General features: G+C 35.3%; 3 protein-coding genes across 4 annotated transcripts; all 3 read left to right on the top strand.

The window, feature by feature from the left end:
* Positions 1–3295: 3295 nt before the first annotated feature.
* Positions 3296–5981, top strand: LOC105166007 (cell growth defect protein). The gene is made up of 3 exons (XM_011085179.3): positions 3296–3619; positions 4572–4739; positions 5607–5981. Exons 1-3 carry the CDS (start codon positions 3524–3526, stop codon positions 5688–5690), a joined length of 348 nt encoding a protein of 115 aa, XP_011083481.1. The 5' UTR covers positions 3296–3523; the 3' UTR covers positions 5691–5981.
* A 1293-nt stretch (positions 5982–7274) lies between these two features.
* BPC6 (basic pentacysteine 6) lies at positions 7275–10816 on the top strand. Its single transcript, XM_020695372.2, has 2 exons — positions 7275–9376; positions 9496–10816. Exons 1-2 carry the CDS (start codon positions 9323–9325, stop codon positions 10411–10413), a joined length of 972 nt encoding a protein of 323 aa, XP_020551031.1. The 5' UTR covers positions 7275–9322; the 3' UTR covers positions 10414–10816.
* Positions 10817–13101: 2285 nt separating this feature from the next.
* On the top strand, positions 13102–17233 carry LOC105166009 (bZIP transcription factor 29). 2 transcript variants are annotated; one of them, XR_016066464.1, is made up of 6 exons: positions 13102–13347; positions 13496–14735; positions 14828–14960; positions 15041–15125; positions 15603–15722; positions 16640–16780. XR_016066464.1 is itself a non-coding variant. In XM_088882852.1 (5 exons), exons 2-5 carry the CDS (start codon positions 13771–13773, stop codon positions 16855–16857), a joined length of 1401 nt encoding a protein of 466 aa, XP_088738978.1. In that variant the 5' UTR covers positions 13108–13347; positions 13496–13770; the 3' UTR covers positions 16858–17233. The 2 variants fall into 2 exon arrangements, 1 of the variants encoding a protein (XP_088738978.1); XM_088882852.1 differs by lacking the exon at positions 15603–15722 and having other exon boundaries at positions 13108–13347; positions 16640–17233.
* Positions 17234–18425: the final 1192 nt, after the last annotated feature.

Here is an 18425-nt window from a genome sequence, read left to right as displayed (position 1 = left end):
TATAATATAATTTATATATTTATTAAATTATACATATTTTAATATAATAAAAAAAATATAATTCAATTTGCATATAAAAATAAACAAAAAAAGAAGGGTGAACGATGGCTTCTGTGGGATAAAGGAGGAGAAGTGGCCGAAGCTTTCAAACGGTGGTCGATCGGGTGCCAAACTACGGCAGAGGACTGAGAGAAAAGTGCTAGAAGACTGGAGCACGGGGTTAGGATTTTTGAAATGATAAAGTAGAGATAACTCGTCGAAAGCTAAGAGATTGGTGGTGGGTGGTGTGTCAAATGTTTTGCCTTCGGAGGGGCTTTCCAATGGTGGTAGACTCGCGTCGAGAGGAGGTCGGACGATTGAAAAAAAAAGCGATAGAAGAGGAGGACGCAGATTAGGATTTTTTGAACGAAAAAATAGAGATAATTTGCCAACGTTTTGGAGATTAACGGGGGGTGAGGTGTTAAAATGCTCGCCGTTGAACAGGCTTTCCAACGGTGGTAGACTTACATCGAGAGTGGTCGGACCATGGAAATATGGGAGGAGAATGAAATTAAATTTTCATATATATGTATAGATACAAAAATATATACATATCTATATATTAAAAAAAAGAAAAAATGCATCTATTTTATGTGATATCTAAAATGAGCAAATTAGTTTCCAATAAAAAAATACCAAATTACCTTCCTATATTTTTTAAAATTGAGCAAATTACCCCCCTCATGCAATTCGTTAAGTGCACTCGCTTTTTCTTTAACTTTTTATTTGTTAAAATTTTAAATTATAAAATTATATTTATAACATTATTTAAGAACCGTTGAATTTGATTTGAATATAAGGTACAAATTTAACTAGTAGATCAATAGTCCGAATTTTATTTTAATTCAAATCAATAGTTTGGATTTAAAATTATATTTTTAAAATAGATTTATAAACTTTTTAACAAAACATATATAATATATTATATATAAAATTATAATTATACAGATAAATATATATTTATATATATATATATACAGAGAGAGAGAAACAAAGAGAAGGGCAGGAACAACAACGATGACCATAAGCGTCGAAGGGGTGGTGGAGGTTTGAGCATTTTCCAGGGTAGAGCGACGACGGGGAAGGGTTTCTAGGCAAGGAGGTGGCGGCGATGGGGGAGAGGGAGGTTTCTAGCGGAAGGGAAAAGGTTTTCGGGGTTAGGCGTGGGGGTGACGGTGAGGGTTTTTAAGGAAGGGGGCAAAGACAATGGTGGAAGGGGAGGGTTTCTGACGGAAAGGGAAGGGTTCCCAGGGTAGGTGTGGGAGGTGACGGGGATGGAGGCGGCGATGATGGGGGAAGGGAAAGGGTTTCTGAAGAAGGGGAGGGTTTCAGGCGGCGTGGCAGCAACGGGGATGGGGGGCGGTGATGGGGAAGGGGAGGGTTTCAGGTGGCGGCAGCGATGATGGGGGAAGGGAAAGGGTTTCTGAAGAAGGGGAGGGTTTCAGGCGGCGTGGTAGCAACGGGGATGGGGGGCGCTGATGGGGAAGGGGAGGGTTTCAGGCGGCGTGGTAGCAACGGGGATGGGGGGCGCTGATGGGGAAGGGGAGGGTTTCAGGTGGCGGCAGCGAGGGGTAATTTTTTTCTTTTTTTTTAATTATATATTATTATAAATAATATAATATATATAATATTATTATATATTTTTATAGAAAAAAATATTTTATTCTTAAAAAATCAATCAAATTCGCATAAAAGGAGTTAGTAATACACCTAATTTGCTCAATATTGAAAAACACAAAAAAGTAATATGGTATTTTTATTCACAAGGGTACTTTTGTTCATATCATAGGGCGGTTACATATATTTTTTTCATTAAAAAAAATATTATTACCTATATTTTAAAATAATATATTTTTATTTTTTATAAATATGACTAAATTTGAGCCACAAATTGAGATTAAATTAGATATAGGTTGTTGATTCACAAAGGGCATTTTTCTTGTTGCTCCTTAAAACTCATATTCAAATGCACTATGGCGGTGTGTACCTTTTTAAAAAATATAGAGTTATAATATTTTAATATTTATATAGATTTATTTGAATCTTTTAAGTATCACAAAGGGGTAATATGAATTTTACCCTTCATTTCTATCATACGAAACAATAAAATAGAATTCTTTCTTATCCCCCTCCCCTTCTCCCCTTCCCCTCTCATTTCATTGAATCAAAAGAAACCCAAAGATAATTAAAAAAAACATATATATAGGAAAAAAAATAAAAAAAGGAATCCCCTCCAATTAAACTCTATCTTCCATGGTCTAGCAACATTCAAATCAAAATTTCCTTTTATTTCATACATTATGCATCCTTATTTTGTATGTTCTTTCTTGTATAAACCATATAGCTAATTTCTCACAAATAAGAGATGCTCAGAACCCAAAATATGATACAATGAGGTTTGTTTAAGCTATCTTAAAATAAAATCTAAAATTTTGGTTCTAATTATTCAAAAAAAAAAAACCTAGCACTTGTTGGTTCAGTTGGTAAGAACAGATCACTTTCAATTCAATAATTGTAGGTTCGATATCCTCTATTAGTGTAAGAATTGTATTGGTGTATCATTTGAAAATATCCCATAAGCGTCTTAAGGGGCATGTGTTGACTATGTTGGTGAGAGAAATTGAAATTATCCAAAAAAATTTATAACAAAAGAAAAAATATTTTAAATTGCATTGCAGAAAACCCAACAAATTTGAACCACATGTCCACAGTCATACAACCCATTAGATTTTATATATATTTATAATGGATTTGAAATCACCCCAATAACCTAATTATTTTATTATATTTGAAATGTTCTAAATTTTTTTGGCTGCATTTAAATGAAAAAATTCATTTCAAATTCCTCAAGGTTGCACTTAGATAGAATAATTTAAATTTAATAAAAGAATTTTAGATAAATTCATATTATGACATAAAATATAATTTAAAATATTTTTTAGTAGGAATTTATTCTAACAAATTTAATTAATTTGTTATTGTGATTTAAAATTCTTAGATATGAACACGACATGTAACTAAATCTAAATGTTATCGTCCGAGTGTAATTTAATTTGAATTAATTTATTACAATTAATGTATCATAAACTTGATTTTAGAAAGTATTCTTAATTAGCCGTGCAAATTGATATATAAAAATATCAAATAACCAGTTCTTGTTTGAAAATGATTCACATGTTGCAAGTTCATCTTTATAAAATTAACTGTAGTTTTTATATTTTTCTATGATCATTCAGACATTAGTTGGGTTGAAATTTTTGTAACTCCATCGAACGCAGGAGTGATGAAGATTTGTTGATCGTATAAGAAAAATAATAACAAATTCAGCCAAGTTTCTTTGTATTTTATCGGCAATTTAATCTTAAATTGATGAATTATATAATTCGCTCAATTCATAATTCGTAGCAAACTCAAAAAGTTCATACACAGTGTAATTGAATTCCACGGGAACCCTATATCTCATTGCTAAAGGTGAAATTTTGGGATGGAGGGCGGCAAGAAGAGAGGCTACGGGTGCGCAATTTCAGCTGGACTCAACGCCGCTCTCGCCGCCGTATCTGCTAAATTCTTTTCCTCCCAGGTGATTAAGTTCAACCGGAAATCCATGAATTAGATTCGTTGATTGAAGTTTACAAAATCCCTAGCAAGCTGCGGAAAATCAGGATTTGAATCTAATACATTGGCGTGGCTTCGATCAGTGCGCATTATCGTACACACAAACGTAGAATTGTTTCCTTAGTTCCTTTTTGTGTGTGGTTCTCCAAATTTAGCTAGTTTTGTTGGAAAATTGACGTCCAGATGTTGGTTAGGGTTTATTAGTTCTGTATGGGCTTATATTTTTGGTCGTTAATCGTTCTAATGTTTGATGGATTCTGTAAAACTTGTTTACCTTTGTGTTCCGATAAACATTAATTGCTTTGAACTGGATGTTAATGTATGCTTTGGAAGTAGTTACGGAGCATAGGGCAGTGTTTGAGTGAAAACATTTGTAGTTTCTTGATATATATCCAATGGTTCAAGTTCACTATAGCCAGCTACTTGATCAGCATCCCACATATTTCTTTTGTAGTTCTTGTGCAAAATCCGTGGCCAGGATGGTTTGTGGTTGAAGTAACTGGTACCGTGAACTCGAATTAGATAGCCAGCTTAAGTGGCCGTGTATATTTTGGCTATCATTTGGTTTACTCATTAAAGAAGTGTAGCAGTTTTAAGGTCTCGAGGACTAGGTGACATGACCTTGTATATATTGCTTAGGATGTGATATATAGTGTTATTTCTTTTGATAAATATCTGAAAGAAATTCGAAGTGTATATTCTTACATTTCAAGTTGATGAATCCCTATGCTTATTACCTCATCCAACGGATACAAATCATCCGTCCAATATCTGTGAGAAGGTGGTTTCATGTACACAGAACATCTCTGAGTTGTCTTTGGTTCTTCCTTTGACTTTCGATTTCCTTGTGTTCATTGAGTAATATAGTTTACTAAAGTCGTTGGATCTCCGATTGACATGTGTCTCCACATTTGCAGTTGAGATATGCTCTGGTTATATTTTTCAATGTTGTGATGTGGGGATGTTATGTTAATAGCATGAAGTCTCTCTCATCTTTACAAGCTACAGTCACCAACTTTGCGACAAACTTTCTCTCTTCTGGGTTGGCTGGATTCTTCCTCTTCGAGGAGGCACTATCTGCTAAGGTAATTTTTTTCTCTCTTCTGGATTGGCTACTCGTCATTGGAAATTGTACGGACTGCTGAAGATTGTAGAGTTTATGGGACCTTTGAACTGCAGTCTTCTTATAGATAGATGGAATAATTCAACAGTACCTGTTTTCTAACAAGCTAGTTTGTTAAGCTCCTAGTAGCCATGGAACTGATTGGACTCTTGAAGCAAGTAATAATTTGGGTTTAATTTTAATATCATGTTACAGAACTTAAGCTCAAAATTTCGAGGAAACTAGATGATAATTAGACCTTTATGTATTGCGATCAGAAGCAAGAATAGAAACATGTGGGTAATGACATCATTGAGTTTTATTTCCATTGGGGTCTTTTGTATGGTATGATATGATCCATGACATCAGTTCTTTCTCCCACTCAAAATTATTGCAACCTTTGATGTTCTATATTCAGGATAGAACCAACTTAGAATTGGGAAATACACTCCTTGATGTCTCATAAGTAAAGGGCAGGCTGAATCGGCAGATGGATTGGTTAGGAGTGAAAAGATAGGTGAGGACTGCTGATTCTGAAGAATACATGGATCGGAGATAAACATGGCTTAAACTATCTAGTCCTTGCTTTATATTGAACAATGACTTAGATGAATTCAAATCGAATCTTTGCCCATAGTTGCTCACCTAGTACTGTGTTTATAAGAACATTGTCATCAAAAGCATATTTGTGCTGGAGAAATATTGAAATTGGACAATTTGTAATGTCTTTCTGGTTGAAGAATTACTCAATCTAATCACACCTAATATAATGACATAAAGCTTACATTTCTAAGAGTAGAACAGATATCAAAAACTTATAGCTACTTTCTAATGCAAGTCTACTTTCCAGTGGTTTGCAGGTGCTTTGCTAATTGTAATTGGTGTTATAGTTCTGAGCAAATCAAGCATCGAGAAGAAAACACATCAAAGTTAGATGCCTGCCTTTTGGGTTTGTCATATTCCTTATGCGGCTGATGGCCGATCTTCCATACTGTTCCATGTTGTCATAACTGTGGCCTAAAGTCGATATCTGAGTTTAGAATGCGGAGGAAGCAACATGCAGTAAGGAGATTGTTTTGTTGGCAATTAGCACAAAAGAATCTGAATACTGGTAGAATAAGAGTTTTGGATGATCTATAGTTTGTTGTATGCCACAAGAAACATTGTATTTAAACTCGCCCTCTGTTTGCTTCTTGCCTTGCTAATTCAGCATGAACAGGGATCAGTCATGTGTGAAATTCTATTTTCTGAGGGTGTTTTTCTAATTTTTATAAAGAAAAAAGATGGATTTTTGAAAGACAAGAACAAAGGAATCAAATTTTACTAGTTCAAGAAGCTGGTTAGATTTGAAAAGGATGCAATTTCAAAGATCTGAAATTCGCACAATGATTTCAAAACTGTTAAGCTGCAAATCTCTTAGATATTATTATAAGAAAGATTTGTTGATAAAACAAAAAACTTTTAAAGTTAATTACACTTAGATTCCTTCAAAAGTTGTGAAATTACATTTTCTGTCAAAATAAATCTGAAGTTACATTTGAATTTTCTATTTATAATTGTACTCCTTTAGCTTTTGAATGGAAAATATTAACGTAAATCAAAAGGTTTGCTTGAACTATCAATTTACTTCTTGATTAACATTTTTTATAGTTAAAATATCCATGTAATATTTCTATAGTTGTAAGGAGGTAAATGTAATATATATGAAGTCAAAATTGTGTTAAAATATTGTATTAATTATATAAATGTTGAATAAAAAGTAGTCGTTGATGAAAGAAAATATTAGTTGTATCGTTAATAATTTATACGGAATATTGAATGAAGCATGACATTAGAAATTTGCTTTTTTATTATTGAGGTTAGCATTTTTTATCCACATTCAAATAAAAGGGTACAATTATGAACGACGAATTTTCAAAAGAGTGCAAATACAATTTAAAAAGGAACTTGAGAAAAAATATAAATTTATACTTTCTGAGATCTAAATCTAATTATTTCAAATTCTACATTGTTTTTATTTTGAAGTGAACTTACAAACTTTTATTAAGCAAAATAAATGTTTTTGTCATATATTTGATTTAGTAAAATTTGGTTGTTAAAAAATTAAAATCTTAATAGTAAAAACGATCTTCTTACGTTATCAGACATACATGGTGACAAATTACATAAATAATTACATCTAGCTGGTATAAACACACCTAACAATCTTTCTAAAATTTTATTACAATACACAAACATACATCGAAAGAGAAACTTTGTAAGAATAGATATTGCAAGAACTACTTTTAACATTTTCCACCTTCAAAAATAACCAATAGAAAGATACAATTATTATAACCCAATTCATATAAAAGATGAGAGCAAAATCACAAATTAGGTAAAAGGAATTTAATTAAAAAAAAAAAAAGTCACCCTTAGAAAAAAAATGATATGGCTGAAAAAGACAAGTAAAAAAGGTGTCCCAACTTCCTCACTCACACCCCACGAATCCCAAGAATCCCCACTGAGCGGCTAAGTAGAAGAGCTTGACATTCACTCCCTCACCCACCCGTCCATTTCGCGTTCTCCCACTATCCCAGTTAAGGAACACACTCCACTTCTCTCTCCCTCTCATCCCTTTCTCTCTCTTCTGTAATAAAATCTCACACCTCCTCCTCCTCCTCCTACAGTGGTAGAACTGAGGAAAAGACATCAACTTTGGAATAAAAGAATGAGAAAGAAAACAAACAAAATGATGGTGTAATATGGTTAAAGCCACTCAGGTAAAGTAATATCCAGAAAGGGAAAAAGGAAAGCGTGCTGCTTGTGGGTATTCTACATCTTCTTCAGTGTCCCCTTTCAACAACTATTCTTGAATCACCCATATTTCATTTTCCCTTTCATTTTCTTGCTCCTTTTGAATTAGGGTTTCTGTCTGCCTCATCATCTCTTTGTTGTTCCTACCAAGTAAGCTCCTGTGTTCTTGGCCAACAGTGTAAAATTCTTTTCTTGATCGTTGTTATCTGTTTTTGTTTTGTTTGTATCAGTTAGTTTCTTGGGAAAAGGAGGATGCTTGTAGGAGTTTTTGGGTGTTTTGTTTCTGAATTTTTGGTGTGTGGTTGATTTGGGGGTTTTGGTGATGTGGGTCCGTTTTTGTTCTGCTTGATTGTTCTTGAATTGTGATTCTGTTGTTGGGTTTCTTTAATTAAGTTCGTTAAAGATATGCGGTTGGCTCTTTGCAATTTGCTATGGGCTAAAATTTAGATTTCAGTTCATTTGATAGAAGAATATCTGTCCAAGTACTTGGGCTTTTCGGTGGATGCTGCCGCTATAACTGTTCTGTATTTGTTGGTGAAGATTTAGAGAAGCATGATAAAGATTTTTAAATGCTAGAAAATTGGATGTTTGTCTTTGAAGTGTAAGAGGAAAGGGAAGAGAGGAGACGTCTTAACGGTGCTTTAATCATAGCCATTTACACTAGAAAAAGAGGGCATTTGGTTGCATTCATTTTGATTTAGGAAAAAATTATTTCTTGGGATGCAGATGTGTTGTGAATTTAGCATGTTCTGCTGTCATGTCTGAATCGATATCTACGGATCTATCTAGACTGCGAGTAAGCAGCGCTTGTTTTGTTTGAACGTCATTATCTGCATAGATGTGATCTAACATGTGAAGTGTTATTTTTAGTCGAATGGAAATTTTAGAAGTTCATTGACTGTTAATCTCTCAGATGATTCATGATTTTTCTCTAGTAAGATGGTTGGAGTCGTTTCAAATATGCTACAGCAAAATTTGGTCTCCTTGGTAGTGCATTCTTGTGCAGTAGAATATAGAAATTTCTTTTGAAGAATCAGAATGAGTTTTTTAATTGAAACTTCAACTTTGTGTCAAGCATGCTGCTAAAAGAACTTACATCTGTGATATAGATGCTCATCATTCATACCGTCAATATATTATAATCTTTATCAAAGTTGCATGTAAGGCTTGTCATCTGTGAACTGTGATGGTATAGTTTTAATGTTCTGCCATCTACATCAGTTTTGACATTTTAGTGTCTCTAAACCATGCACTTGATTCATCTGAACACTATTTCTTTAGTTCCTGTTAGTTTTAAACGGTATCGTAAATGGAATTTTGTGCTGCAATCGAGCATTATGGTGACTGTATTTGATGAAAGTGAACTGTCATGCTCAATAAGCTCTGTTGTTCGTATACCACTTTTATCATGAATCTTTGATTGTACACTTTATTACATTGTCACGATGGACTTCTTGAAGTGCATTTTTATTAGGTTCACCTTTCTAGTTGCTATATTTCTCATGGAATAATGGTCGTCTTGAAAGATAGATTCTTCGAAAGTTGCTCTCTGCTACTTGATCTCTTCCTGCATATGATGTACTGGTCCACTTCTTTTTGTTTTTGTTAGCACTTTGTGCGAGCAAAAAAAATTGAAAAATTATTTCCAATCATTTCCCCAGGAAATTGGGGAACATTTCTGGTCTGGGTGATGTACTCTTATGTCACTCTCATGTTGTAGTAGGTTTGAAGTTGACATCCAGACTAGCTGATTTCATACCGTGGTCTTAGATGGACGACAGTGGGCATCGTGAAAATGGAAGGCATAAACAACCTCACAGTCAGGTAATTCAGCAATTTAACTTAGAGGAATCCTGCATATATCTGTCAGAATCTCTCTCTCTCTCTCTCTCTCTCTCTAACTGTCTGCTAATCAGTGATCATTAATGATGCTTTTGCTCCAGTGGTTGATGCAGCATCAGCCATCAATGAAACAGATAATGGCCATTATGGCTGAAAGAGATGCTGCAATCCAGGAACGGAATTTGGCCATTTCTGAAAAAAAGGCCGCTTTAGCTGAGAGGGATATGGCTATTTTACAGAGAGATTCAGCAATAGCCGAACGAAATAATGCCATAATGGAAAGAGACAACGCTATTGCCACTCTCCAGTTCCGTGAAAATGCCATGAATAACAGCAACACGTCTCCCTGCCCACCTGGATGCCAAATCCCACATGGAGTAAAACACATTCACCATCCTCAGCAACATGCGCACCATCATCAGTCCCATATGGTTGAAGCTCAGTACAACACCAGGGACATGCACATGGCTGACACTGTTCCAACGTCACCTGTTGCTCCCGAGCCTGCAAAGGCCCGTCGTGCAAAACGAACAAAGGAGGCAAAGCCTGCAACAGCTCCCACGAGGAAACCTTCAAAATCTTTGAAAAAGGTTAAACGGGAAGGCGAGGACCTTAACAAGACAATGTTCGAGAAGCCACATGAGTGGACAAATGGGCCGGATATGAGTAGAACGAAGCAAGATTGGAAGGATCAAGACCTGGGATTGAACCAGGTTGCATTTGACGAGACGACCATGCCTGTGCCTGTATGTTCTTGCACAGGGGTTCTAAGACCGTGCTACAAGTGGGGTAATGGTGGCTGGCAATCTTCATGTTGCACAACCAACTTGTCGATGTATCCTCTCCCAGCCGTACCTAACAAACGACACGCTCGAGTTGGTGGGCGGAAAATGAGTGGAAGTGCATTTAACAAACTGATCAGCCGGCTTGCTGCCGAAGGTCATGATCTATCAAATCCTGTTGATCTTAAAGACCACTGGGCAAAGCATGGGACAAACCGCTACATCACCATCAAATAAGTACCTTTGACAAGAGAAATATCGCATGCACGAAAAACAACATTTAGTGCGAATGTGCTGTTGTTGATGTCCTGAGTTGGGAGGCTGAACTGCTCGCCAAGATAACGGACGATGGTAAAATAAATCTTAATTTTTCAGTTAGTCATCTTGCAAAAGTGATGTTCTCGCCCCTTCATATCTTGTACTCGTCTTTAAGCATTGTCTAGAATGGATGAACTTTGATTCAAGGGAGGAAGAAGAGGTAATATCATGCAATTTGTTTGGAAGAGAAGAGGTCACACTTGTATCTTCTTTGCATGCAACTGCAAATAGCTGTAATCCAGGTTGTGTTGTATGTTCGAATTCTTATCATGTTTGTATCATCGGTAGCCGTAAATTGTGAATAAAGGGTCTCTTTTGACAATTTCATACTATTCTACAAACATTTTTTAAGATGAATAATTTAACCTCATTAACATGTATCAACTGCTATATCTGTTCGGGCCCCGAACAATATATGCAAAACAAAGGAATTTATTACTATGTTGCATTTGTCTGTGAAGAGTTGTTTACTGTGTTTTCACTTCTTGTACCTCTCATCAAATCATCGTCAGCGTTCTAATCTCATAACACCGCAAATATCTCAAAGGCAAAAACCATATGTTAGACAAACAAACATGTAAGTGGGTCTGGTTGACAGGTCTTTGTAGCAATCTATGGTAGTTGTCTGTTTGTTTCTTTGTAATATCTAAATTATTGATGTTGATGTGAACGCAATAAATCGTATGTATTAAAAGAATCAATGATTAAATAGACACTATAGTCATATTAATATTGTTTCCCCGTTATTACAAGACAAGAAGGTATATCTCAGAATCAGACTTGATATGGTGATTACAACAATGGAAACATATTTTATGAGTGAATTTCTAATTTGTTTCTATGCTAGGTAGTAATTTATTCTCCATTAGAATTTTATCGCCGATAAAATAAAATTCTACCGTAAATTCTATAATCTTATTGGTATAAGTTTTTCATCCCATATCAATTGAGCGAGGGTCCTAAAAGTGTTTTGTAAAGTGGGATATTTCTCTTTATTAATATGTGAACGAATAATACACAGTCAGAGTCAGTTTTGTATCGATATCCATAGAGAGATTTGTATATAAGTATTCGATGTAGGTTTGGCTAACGAGAGCGTTTTTCTACAAATGGATGTGGGCCTGTGATGAGTGGCTTCAGGGCCAATTCCTAACGATGTTTGGAGGGCAGATCTCCGTTGAGCCCTCAATGTAGGATTGGCTAAGAGGGAGTCCTTATTGTATGAAGCGTGTGTATTTAATGGGGGTTTCTATTAATGTCTCAAGAGGGATTCACGTGTGAGTTTGCAATGTAGGCTCGGCTAATGGGAGTTTTTTTTAGGAATGGTTGTGCGCTCATGACAAGTGGCACCAAAACTAATTTTATATTTAGAGAGGGATATAAGTATCAACTCAATGTAGGGTTGGCTAAGATGAGTCCTTACTGTATGAGGACGTGTGGAGATTCGATGGGGTAAAATGATACCCATATCGATGTGAGAGGGATCCCGAGGTATTTATAAAAGAAGATATTTCTCTTCATTAATTTTTAATTGGGGTGGATGTAGCCTCTGAAACTTACTTATTGAGAAAATAAATATGATAATAATCAATATAGTTTCTAAAATTTTCATATTTTTTTTATATATAATTTCATATTCGTCCTTCTTAATATTCGATCTTTTGAAATGGATGTGGACCCGTAACATTTACCTCGAGGAAACAAATAAAATAACTAATCAATATAGTTTCCCAAAAAAGTTTCAAATTATTTCTATATAAGACTTCATATTTAATGATTTATTTTGCTATATAATCATCAACAATCGAAAGCACTCTCTCCCGTAAACAACAACTTCTATCATTACCACATGATACCAATATATATTTAAAGGAAATTTTCACTTGATATTATTTACTGGAATAAAATTCAATTATATTAAATTAATTACATTATAAATATTATTATATTTATAATAATTAAATATTATTTTTGAAATCATACATCTATACATGACACGTAAGATACATTCACTATAAATTGAATTTTAATTTCATAGAATTTGAAAGAATATTTTATAAAATAGTATTGTAGATAGGCACGATTTCATTTTCTTGAAGATTTTAGGAGGGGGAAGGGCAGTGGGTCCCAAACTCTCATTAGCAATCCCAGTTGACATTTATTCTTAAACCCAAATGAAATTCAAATGAAATGCAAACGGACAAACAATAAAACATTTTAACAACGTCGGACTTTTCAACCAAATGTTAATCCACTCTGCCTAAATTAATCGGAGCTCACTGTCAAGAAATCAGAAGGGACAAATCACAATGGATTCTTTCAAAATTTAAAATAATTATAAATATTTTTTAAATGAATGATCGCCCAACAAATATTTTTTTATTATAATAATTACGAAAAATATTTATTACATGATCATTTGATACCATATTTATGATATAATATAAATTTTAAAAAAATTATTTATAATTTTTGAACAATAGAAAGATAATTACAATTTTATGAAAGTTGGTTGTAAATTTTTGGATTAAAAACGAAAAGAAAGAAGTAAATGAATTGTGTGTGTTTGTCGTACGCGTCTGGGGCCTGCAGCAGCACTCGTACAAACCTCTTACAGGCACACGCACTCTTGCCCCTACTATTACAGTAGAATTCGTGATTTTTTATGCAATCCAAAGTTTTTGTCTCTTTCACGCACACGCACTCTCTTTGTTTTTCAACGCAATCACCGCCATTTTCAGCGGGAAATTCGCAAGAAATTCCGATTTCAATTCACCCCATTTTGAGTAGCAGCGGTTTCGTGACTCCACGAACTAGAAACAGGGGCTGTTGAGGCTGTGTTTCTTTTGCCAGGTACGAGCATTTGCTGCTGCTGTTCTCTCTCTCTTTTTTTCTTTTTGGACTTTTTTATTTTCCTTAAGTTGAATTCTGGAGTTTGAGCTTTGAAGTTGTGGTTTATTGTGTTTTTCTTCATTTATCTTTTTTGGGTTTTTGATTGTAGGGTTTCTATGAGGGTCGAGTGTTGATGTTTGAAGATTTCAATTCAGTTTATGCTGTGATTACGGAGAGGTTTTATGAGAATCCAAGATTTATGGTGGCTTTGAAAGTCTTATGACTGCGTGTTTTGGGTTATTTGTGTTGTACGATTACCGTAGGCGAACTTAATTTATGTGGTTTGTGTCTTGATTGCGTGATCTTTCGAGTCAGCGTAAAGTTTGATTTTTTGCGGGAAGGGACGGAGAATAATCGAAGTTTGTCAATTTTAGATTGATTTTGATGGCTCAGTCCAATCTGAAGCAACAGATGAGTCAGACTCTTAATGTTGGGGGTCCTCACTCGCGCTCCTTATCTCAACCCATCTTTTTTGCGACTAATTGTTTGCCCCCATTAAGCCCTTTTCCTCCTAGCGAGTCTTCTCTGGCCTCTTCAAATTCGAATTTGAAGGATGCGTCTATGGAGGATGTAGATGTTAGTTCGCGAGTGGCTCCTTCATTTTCCAGGGAAAATCCTTTTCGAGGCAGTGAGAATCTTCCCCCTCGTAGAGGGCACCGCCGGTCAAACAGTGATGTTCCATTGGGATTCTCTGATATGATTCAGTCATCACCGCAGTTGGTTCCCATAAGCAGCCAGGGTAATTTGGGGAGAATGGTTAATATGAGAGAAACTTCAGGAAATGAGAAGCCCATTGAGCTGCGAAGACGAGAAATGGATACGGTTGGTTATAGCAAGGGCAGTGTTGAGGGAATTGGTGATATAAAATCCGAGGGAGAGGTTGTGGATGACTTGTTTAACTCGTTAATGAATTTGGATCAAGTGGATGCTTTGCACTCATCTGGTATGGAGGATAAAGAGAAAGACCGCCCCATTTGTCGAACCAAGATAGGTGGGGGTGAGAGCAGCAATAATGAGTCAGAGAGCGTGTCAAGGAATGGCATGACTCCTAGGGAAGGAGTGAAAAGAAGTGCTACTGGAGAGATTGCACCCCCACCTCGGCATTACAGGAGTCTTTCGATGGATAGTGCTATGGAGAAAATTTGTCTAGGCGATCAGTCACCAAACTTGCAGACCTCCCTTTGTAATCGAGTGGATCAGCTCTCACCAAGCAATTCCATCAGCGAAAATTCAGCTAAGTTCAACTTTGACTTTGGACATGGTGAATTTAATGATATTGAGCTGAAAAAGATTATGGCAGATGAGAGGCTTGCAGAAATTGCCATGTCAGACCCAAAGCGTGCAAAGAGGTATGATTCTGATGATGTGTTTTATGTGACTAGTACATAGAAAAACTTGTTCCATTTCGAGCTTTCCTACATCCTTGCTTTTTGGGTCCCAGGATATTGGCAAACCGGCAGTCAGCTGCTCGGTCTAAGGAGCGGAAGTTGCGGTACATCTCAGAATTGGAACACAAGGTACAAACTCTGCAAACAGAAGCCACCACGCTGTCAGCCCAAGTTACTATGCTTGAGGTATGTTGTTGTGTACTGATGAGTTTTCCTGTATTTGTTTCTGTTAGTACTAAATTATCATAACCTAAATCATGTTACAGAAAGAATATGCTGAGTTGACCAGTCAGAATAATGAGTTGAAATTCCGGGTTCAAGCTATGGAGCAACAGGCACAGCTAAGAGATGGTATCCAATTTTCTCCCATAAATTAGTTTATGGATTTACTCGAATGTGTGAATGCACTCGAAGTTTGTGATTGTTATAGTCCCCATCTTCTTAACCATCCTGTACCTATGTTCTACATGGAACAGCATGGGTAGTTGAATTCAGTGTCATCATGTCAAAATGATTCCTTGAATGCATCTTTTACTTATACTCTATGAAACCTAAACTGTAAATACTAACCTCCATCTTCATATCCTGGACAAAGTAACTAGATTTGTCAGCCATGGTTATCCTCAAATTTTTCCAGCTATAAATGCACAGACACATGCATATTCTTTCTTCTAGTCTAACTATTTTCTGATATGAAACTTTTATAAGAAATATATGCAGAATTGTATACTACCATTACATTTCTAGGTATACTACTATTGCACATGACATGTCCTACACCCGTGGCAAAAGTTCAGTGTATTTGTTTCCCTAACATTGATGTCGCAGATATTTGACAGGTGGTTGAGCTGTTATATAAACTGTCAAGTTTCTGATTTTGATATATCCTGCTAGTTTTACTGAAAACACAGCCAGACTGTTTGTCGGGATTGAGGACTTGGGCATAGGGTAGGAGTATTCCATCTGAACTTGTTCTATGGCTCCATATCTATTTTTCCAATCTAAATCATTCAAAAACAGCCTTCTCATTTATCTTGTGACCTATATGGGAACAGAAAATTTAATCACTGTGAAGAATTTGTCTTTGACATGTTGGCGAAACCATACAACTGATTTATTTCTTCCCTCTGCCCTCTAACCTAATTGGACATAAATAAAAAACTTATTAACCAAAATACACCTAAACTACTGGGTCTTTTAGGAGCTCGCATATTTTCTCTTTCACTTGGTTGTTTGGAGGACTGAAGAAGGTGGACGGGTTGGAAGAAGGGGAATGCATTCAAATTTCAATAATTTGCATTAGGGCTTGATATAGGCTTGCCATGAGTTTGCATATTTTATTCTTAACTTTGTGATTGAGGAGCATTATAACAGGCTTAACATTTTTTATCATGTTTGTGAAGCATGTTGCAACAGTAAGGAAAAAACTTAAATTTTTCACGTACCTGTTATCTTTTTTGACATCAAATGTTTGATCTTGTGGCTATCCATTTACCTTCCTTTACTGGCATTGTCGTAATGTTCACAAGAAGACAACTGGATTTTGCTTAAACTGTTGTATGGTTATGTGGTGGCATATGGTTCTGAATATCACATGTTGCCTATACCAGAGGACGCGTTATTATCTGGAGATGGTTTCAAGTTAATATGATACATAGTTTCTTATGATTTGGCTTGCGCCGTCCTGCCTGATAACAAATTAATATTGGAGTATATGGTAAACAGCCCTCAGAAAATATCCAGAAACTTTTATCACCTTGCCTGCACTGATATATGTAGTTGGTGTTTCAGATTCAGATATGTGTAGCTTGTAATCGTATAAGACATGGATAAAAGGAATAATTGCTAAACTCTTTGCTTGGCAGCTTTACATGAGGCATTGACTGCGGAAGTTCAACGTTTAAAGCTTGCAAATATGGAGCTTAGAGATGAGAGAAGAACACCAAATGGGATGGCTCAGCAAGTAACTATGAAGCAGCACGTGTTCTCCATGCAGCATCAGCAACCTAATCAAATGCAACGATTATCAGCGCCAACATCTACAACCTCGACTACAACTTCAACAGCGCCTACCTCAGCATAGCAACTCATGTCCGAGAATGGAGATGCTCAAATTTAATAGGACTCCTACACAGTATCTGGTGATGCAGATGTTACAGTATTCAGGCGGCTTCGTTTAGACTACTACAGCATATATATTTGTTTATATTCATTTCAAATTACTTAGAGCATTATAATTTCATACATTGAATTGCTTTCTGATATACATAAAAGGTAAAACTACAGTATTAGGAGTTGAAGTTAAAGCTGAAGTTGTTTCGTTTTTCTTTAATGTTGCCTATGGAGGTATGGGGACTAGTTGTGTACTTTCCGTTACTGCAACATGTTAGGCCCATTTGTATGATTTTGACTGCAAAGTGTTTGATTTCTTGATTTAGAATTACCCGATTACCCGTCTAGTTGGTCTTAACTTATTAGAATTTGAACTTTTGGAACTCAACTTTTACTTTGATGTTGTAGCTCTTCTGCAGCAACTACGGAACAGATACATTAGAGGAAACCCGGTTTAAGAGTTTTTCCACAAGCCTTCTACTGGCTTAGATTTTCAGAATTTCTTCAATGGTTCTCGACTGGAGTGATTCAGGATCATGAGCTTTGTTCACTGTGAACTAGTTACCGGTCACTTGATCAAACGGCTCGTGTTCCCTGAACCACTTGGGATCTAGTATCATTGTGAGAATTATACAGTTTTGCTCATTAAATCATGCACATGTCAAATGTTTGCTTCTTTCTTGTCCATGGCAAGAGTCGAGTTTGCTTCCAATCACCACACATTGGCGTGGCTTGCCTTGAAACCCTTGATACATGGATGACTCCAGGCTTCTCACTCATATATAGTATTTTCTTGGTAGCTCTGGGACCAATAGGTCATGGTGATCTTCCCACTCATAATGTTGGGTGGTTAATCTCACTGTTGGTCCTAATGAATTCGGCATCATTGACGACTGAGATCACTCTGAATTTATTCGGGCTAGTAACTTGTAACACCCACTACCCTCTAATTCTTTTATCTTATTCGAAATAAAAATATTTATTACTTAATAAAATTATATAAAATAATAAATTAATATTAAATTATAAAGAAATGGTGAGAAAAAAAATGATATGATATTAGAGAGAAAAAAAAAGATGCATGAAAATTAAAAGAATAGGAAAATAAGTATTAATGTTGTATTTGGATTGAAGGATTTGAAATTATAGGTTTTAAATACTTCAAAATAAATCCGTTGGATATGTTTGGATAATTTTAAGTATAAAGGATTTCAAATTCTTTTATTTTAATTTGGAACTAATTTTTAATGAATATGAATGGATTTCAATTTTCTTTCAAATGGAGTCATTTGAAATCCTTCCTCAAAATCCGAAATCCATCAATTCAAAATACATCCTAAGATTTAGTAAAAGAGTGGGAAGTTAGATAGAAATTTAAATATTAAATTAAATTAAATATTAAAAAAATAGTGAGCGAAAAAATTAAAATACCAAAAAGGTACTTTCTCTTAATAATCATAGGGAAAATATATCTTTTATTAAAAAAATATTGACATAAGTTTATTAGTTAATCTAAATATATTATCACAATACATTCAT

The sequence above is a fragment of the Sesamum indicum genome, linkage group LG7 (genome assembly GCF_026168435.1).
Source record: "Sesamum indicum cultivar Baizhima isolate 11 linkage group LG7, ASM2616843v1, whole genome shotgun sequence".
In the NCBI taxonomy this organism is placed as follows: domain Eukaryota; kingdom Viridiplantae; phylum Streptophyta; class Magnoliopsida; order Lamiales; family Pedaliaceae; genus Sesamum; species Sesamum indicum.
The sequence above is the reverse complement of the archived record's forward strand: the minus strand, read 5'-3'. Positions and strand labels throughout refer to the sequence as shown.

What these genes read in the sequence shown, in the direction of transcription:
- LOC105166009 (XM_088882852.1), top strand. Translation starts at nt 13,771, where the DNA reads ATGGCTCAGTCCAATCTGAAGCAACAGATGAGTCAGACTCTTAATGTT. An exon ending in GACCCAAAGCGTGCAAAGAG is followed by an intron (nt 14,736 to 14,827) that starts GTATGATTCTGA and finishes TTTGGGTCCCAG; the next exon opens with GATATTGGCAAACCGGCAGT. An exon ending in ACAGGCACAGCTAAGAGATG is followed by an intron (nt 15,126 to 16,639) that starts GTATCCAATTTT and finishes TTTGCTTGGCAG; the next exon opens with CTTTACATGAGGCATTGACT.
- BPC6 (XM_020695372.2), top strand. Translation starts at nt 9,323, where the DNA reads ATGGACGACAGTGGGCATCGTGAAAATGGAAGGCATAAACAACCTCAC. An exon ending in ATAAACAACCTCACAGTCAG is followed by an intron (nt 9,377 to 9,495) that starts GTAATTCAGCAA and finishes CTTTTGCTCCAG; the next exon opens with TGGTTGATGCAGCATCAGCC.
- LOC105166007 (XM_011085179.3), top strand. Translation starts at nt 3,524, where the DNA reads ATGGAGGGCGGCAAGAAGAGAGGCTACGGGTGCGCAATTTCAGCTGGA. An exon ending in CTAAATTCTTTTCCTCCCAG is followed by an intron (nt 3,620 to 4,571) that starts GTGATTAAGTTC and finishes CCACATTTGCAG; the next exon opens with TTGAGATATGCTCTGGTTAT. An exon ending in AGGAGGCACTATCTGCTAAG is followed by an intron (nt 4,740 to 5,606) that starts GTAATTTTTTTC and finishes TCTACTTTCCAG; the next exon opens with TGGTTTGCAGGTGCTTTGCT.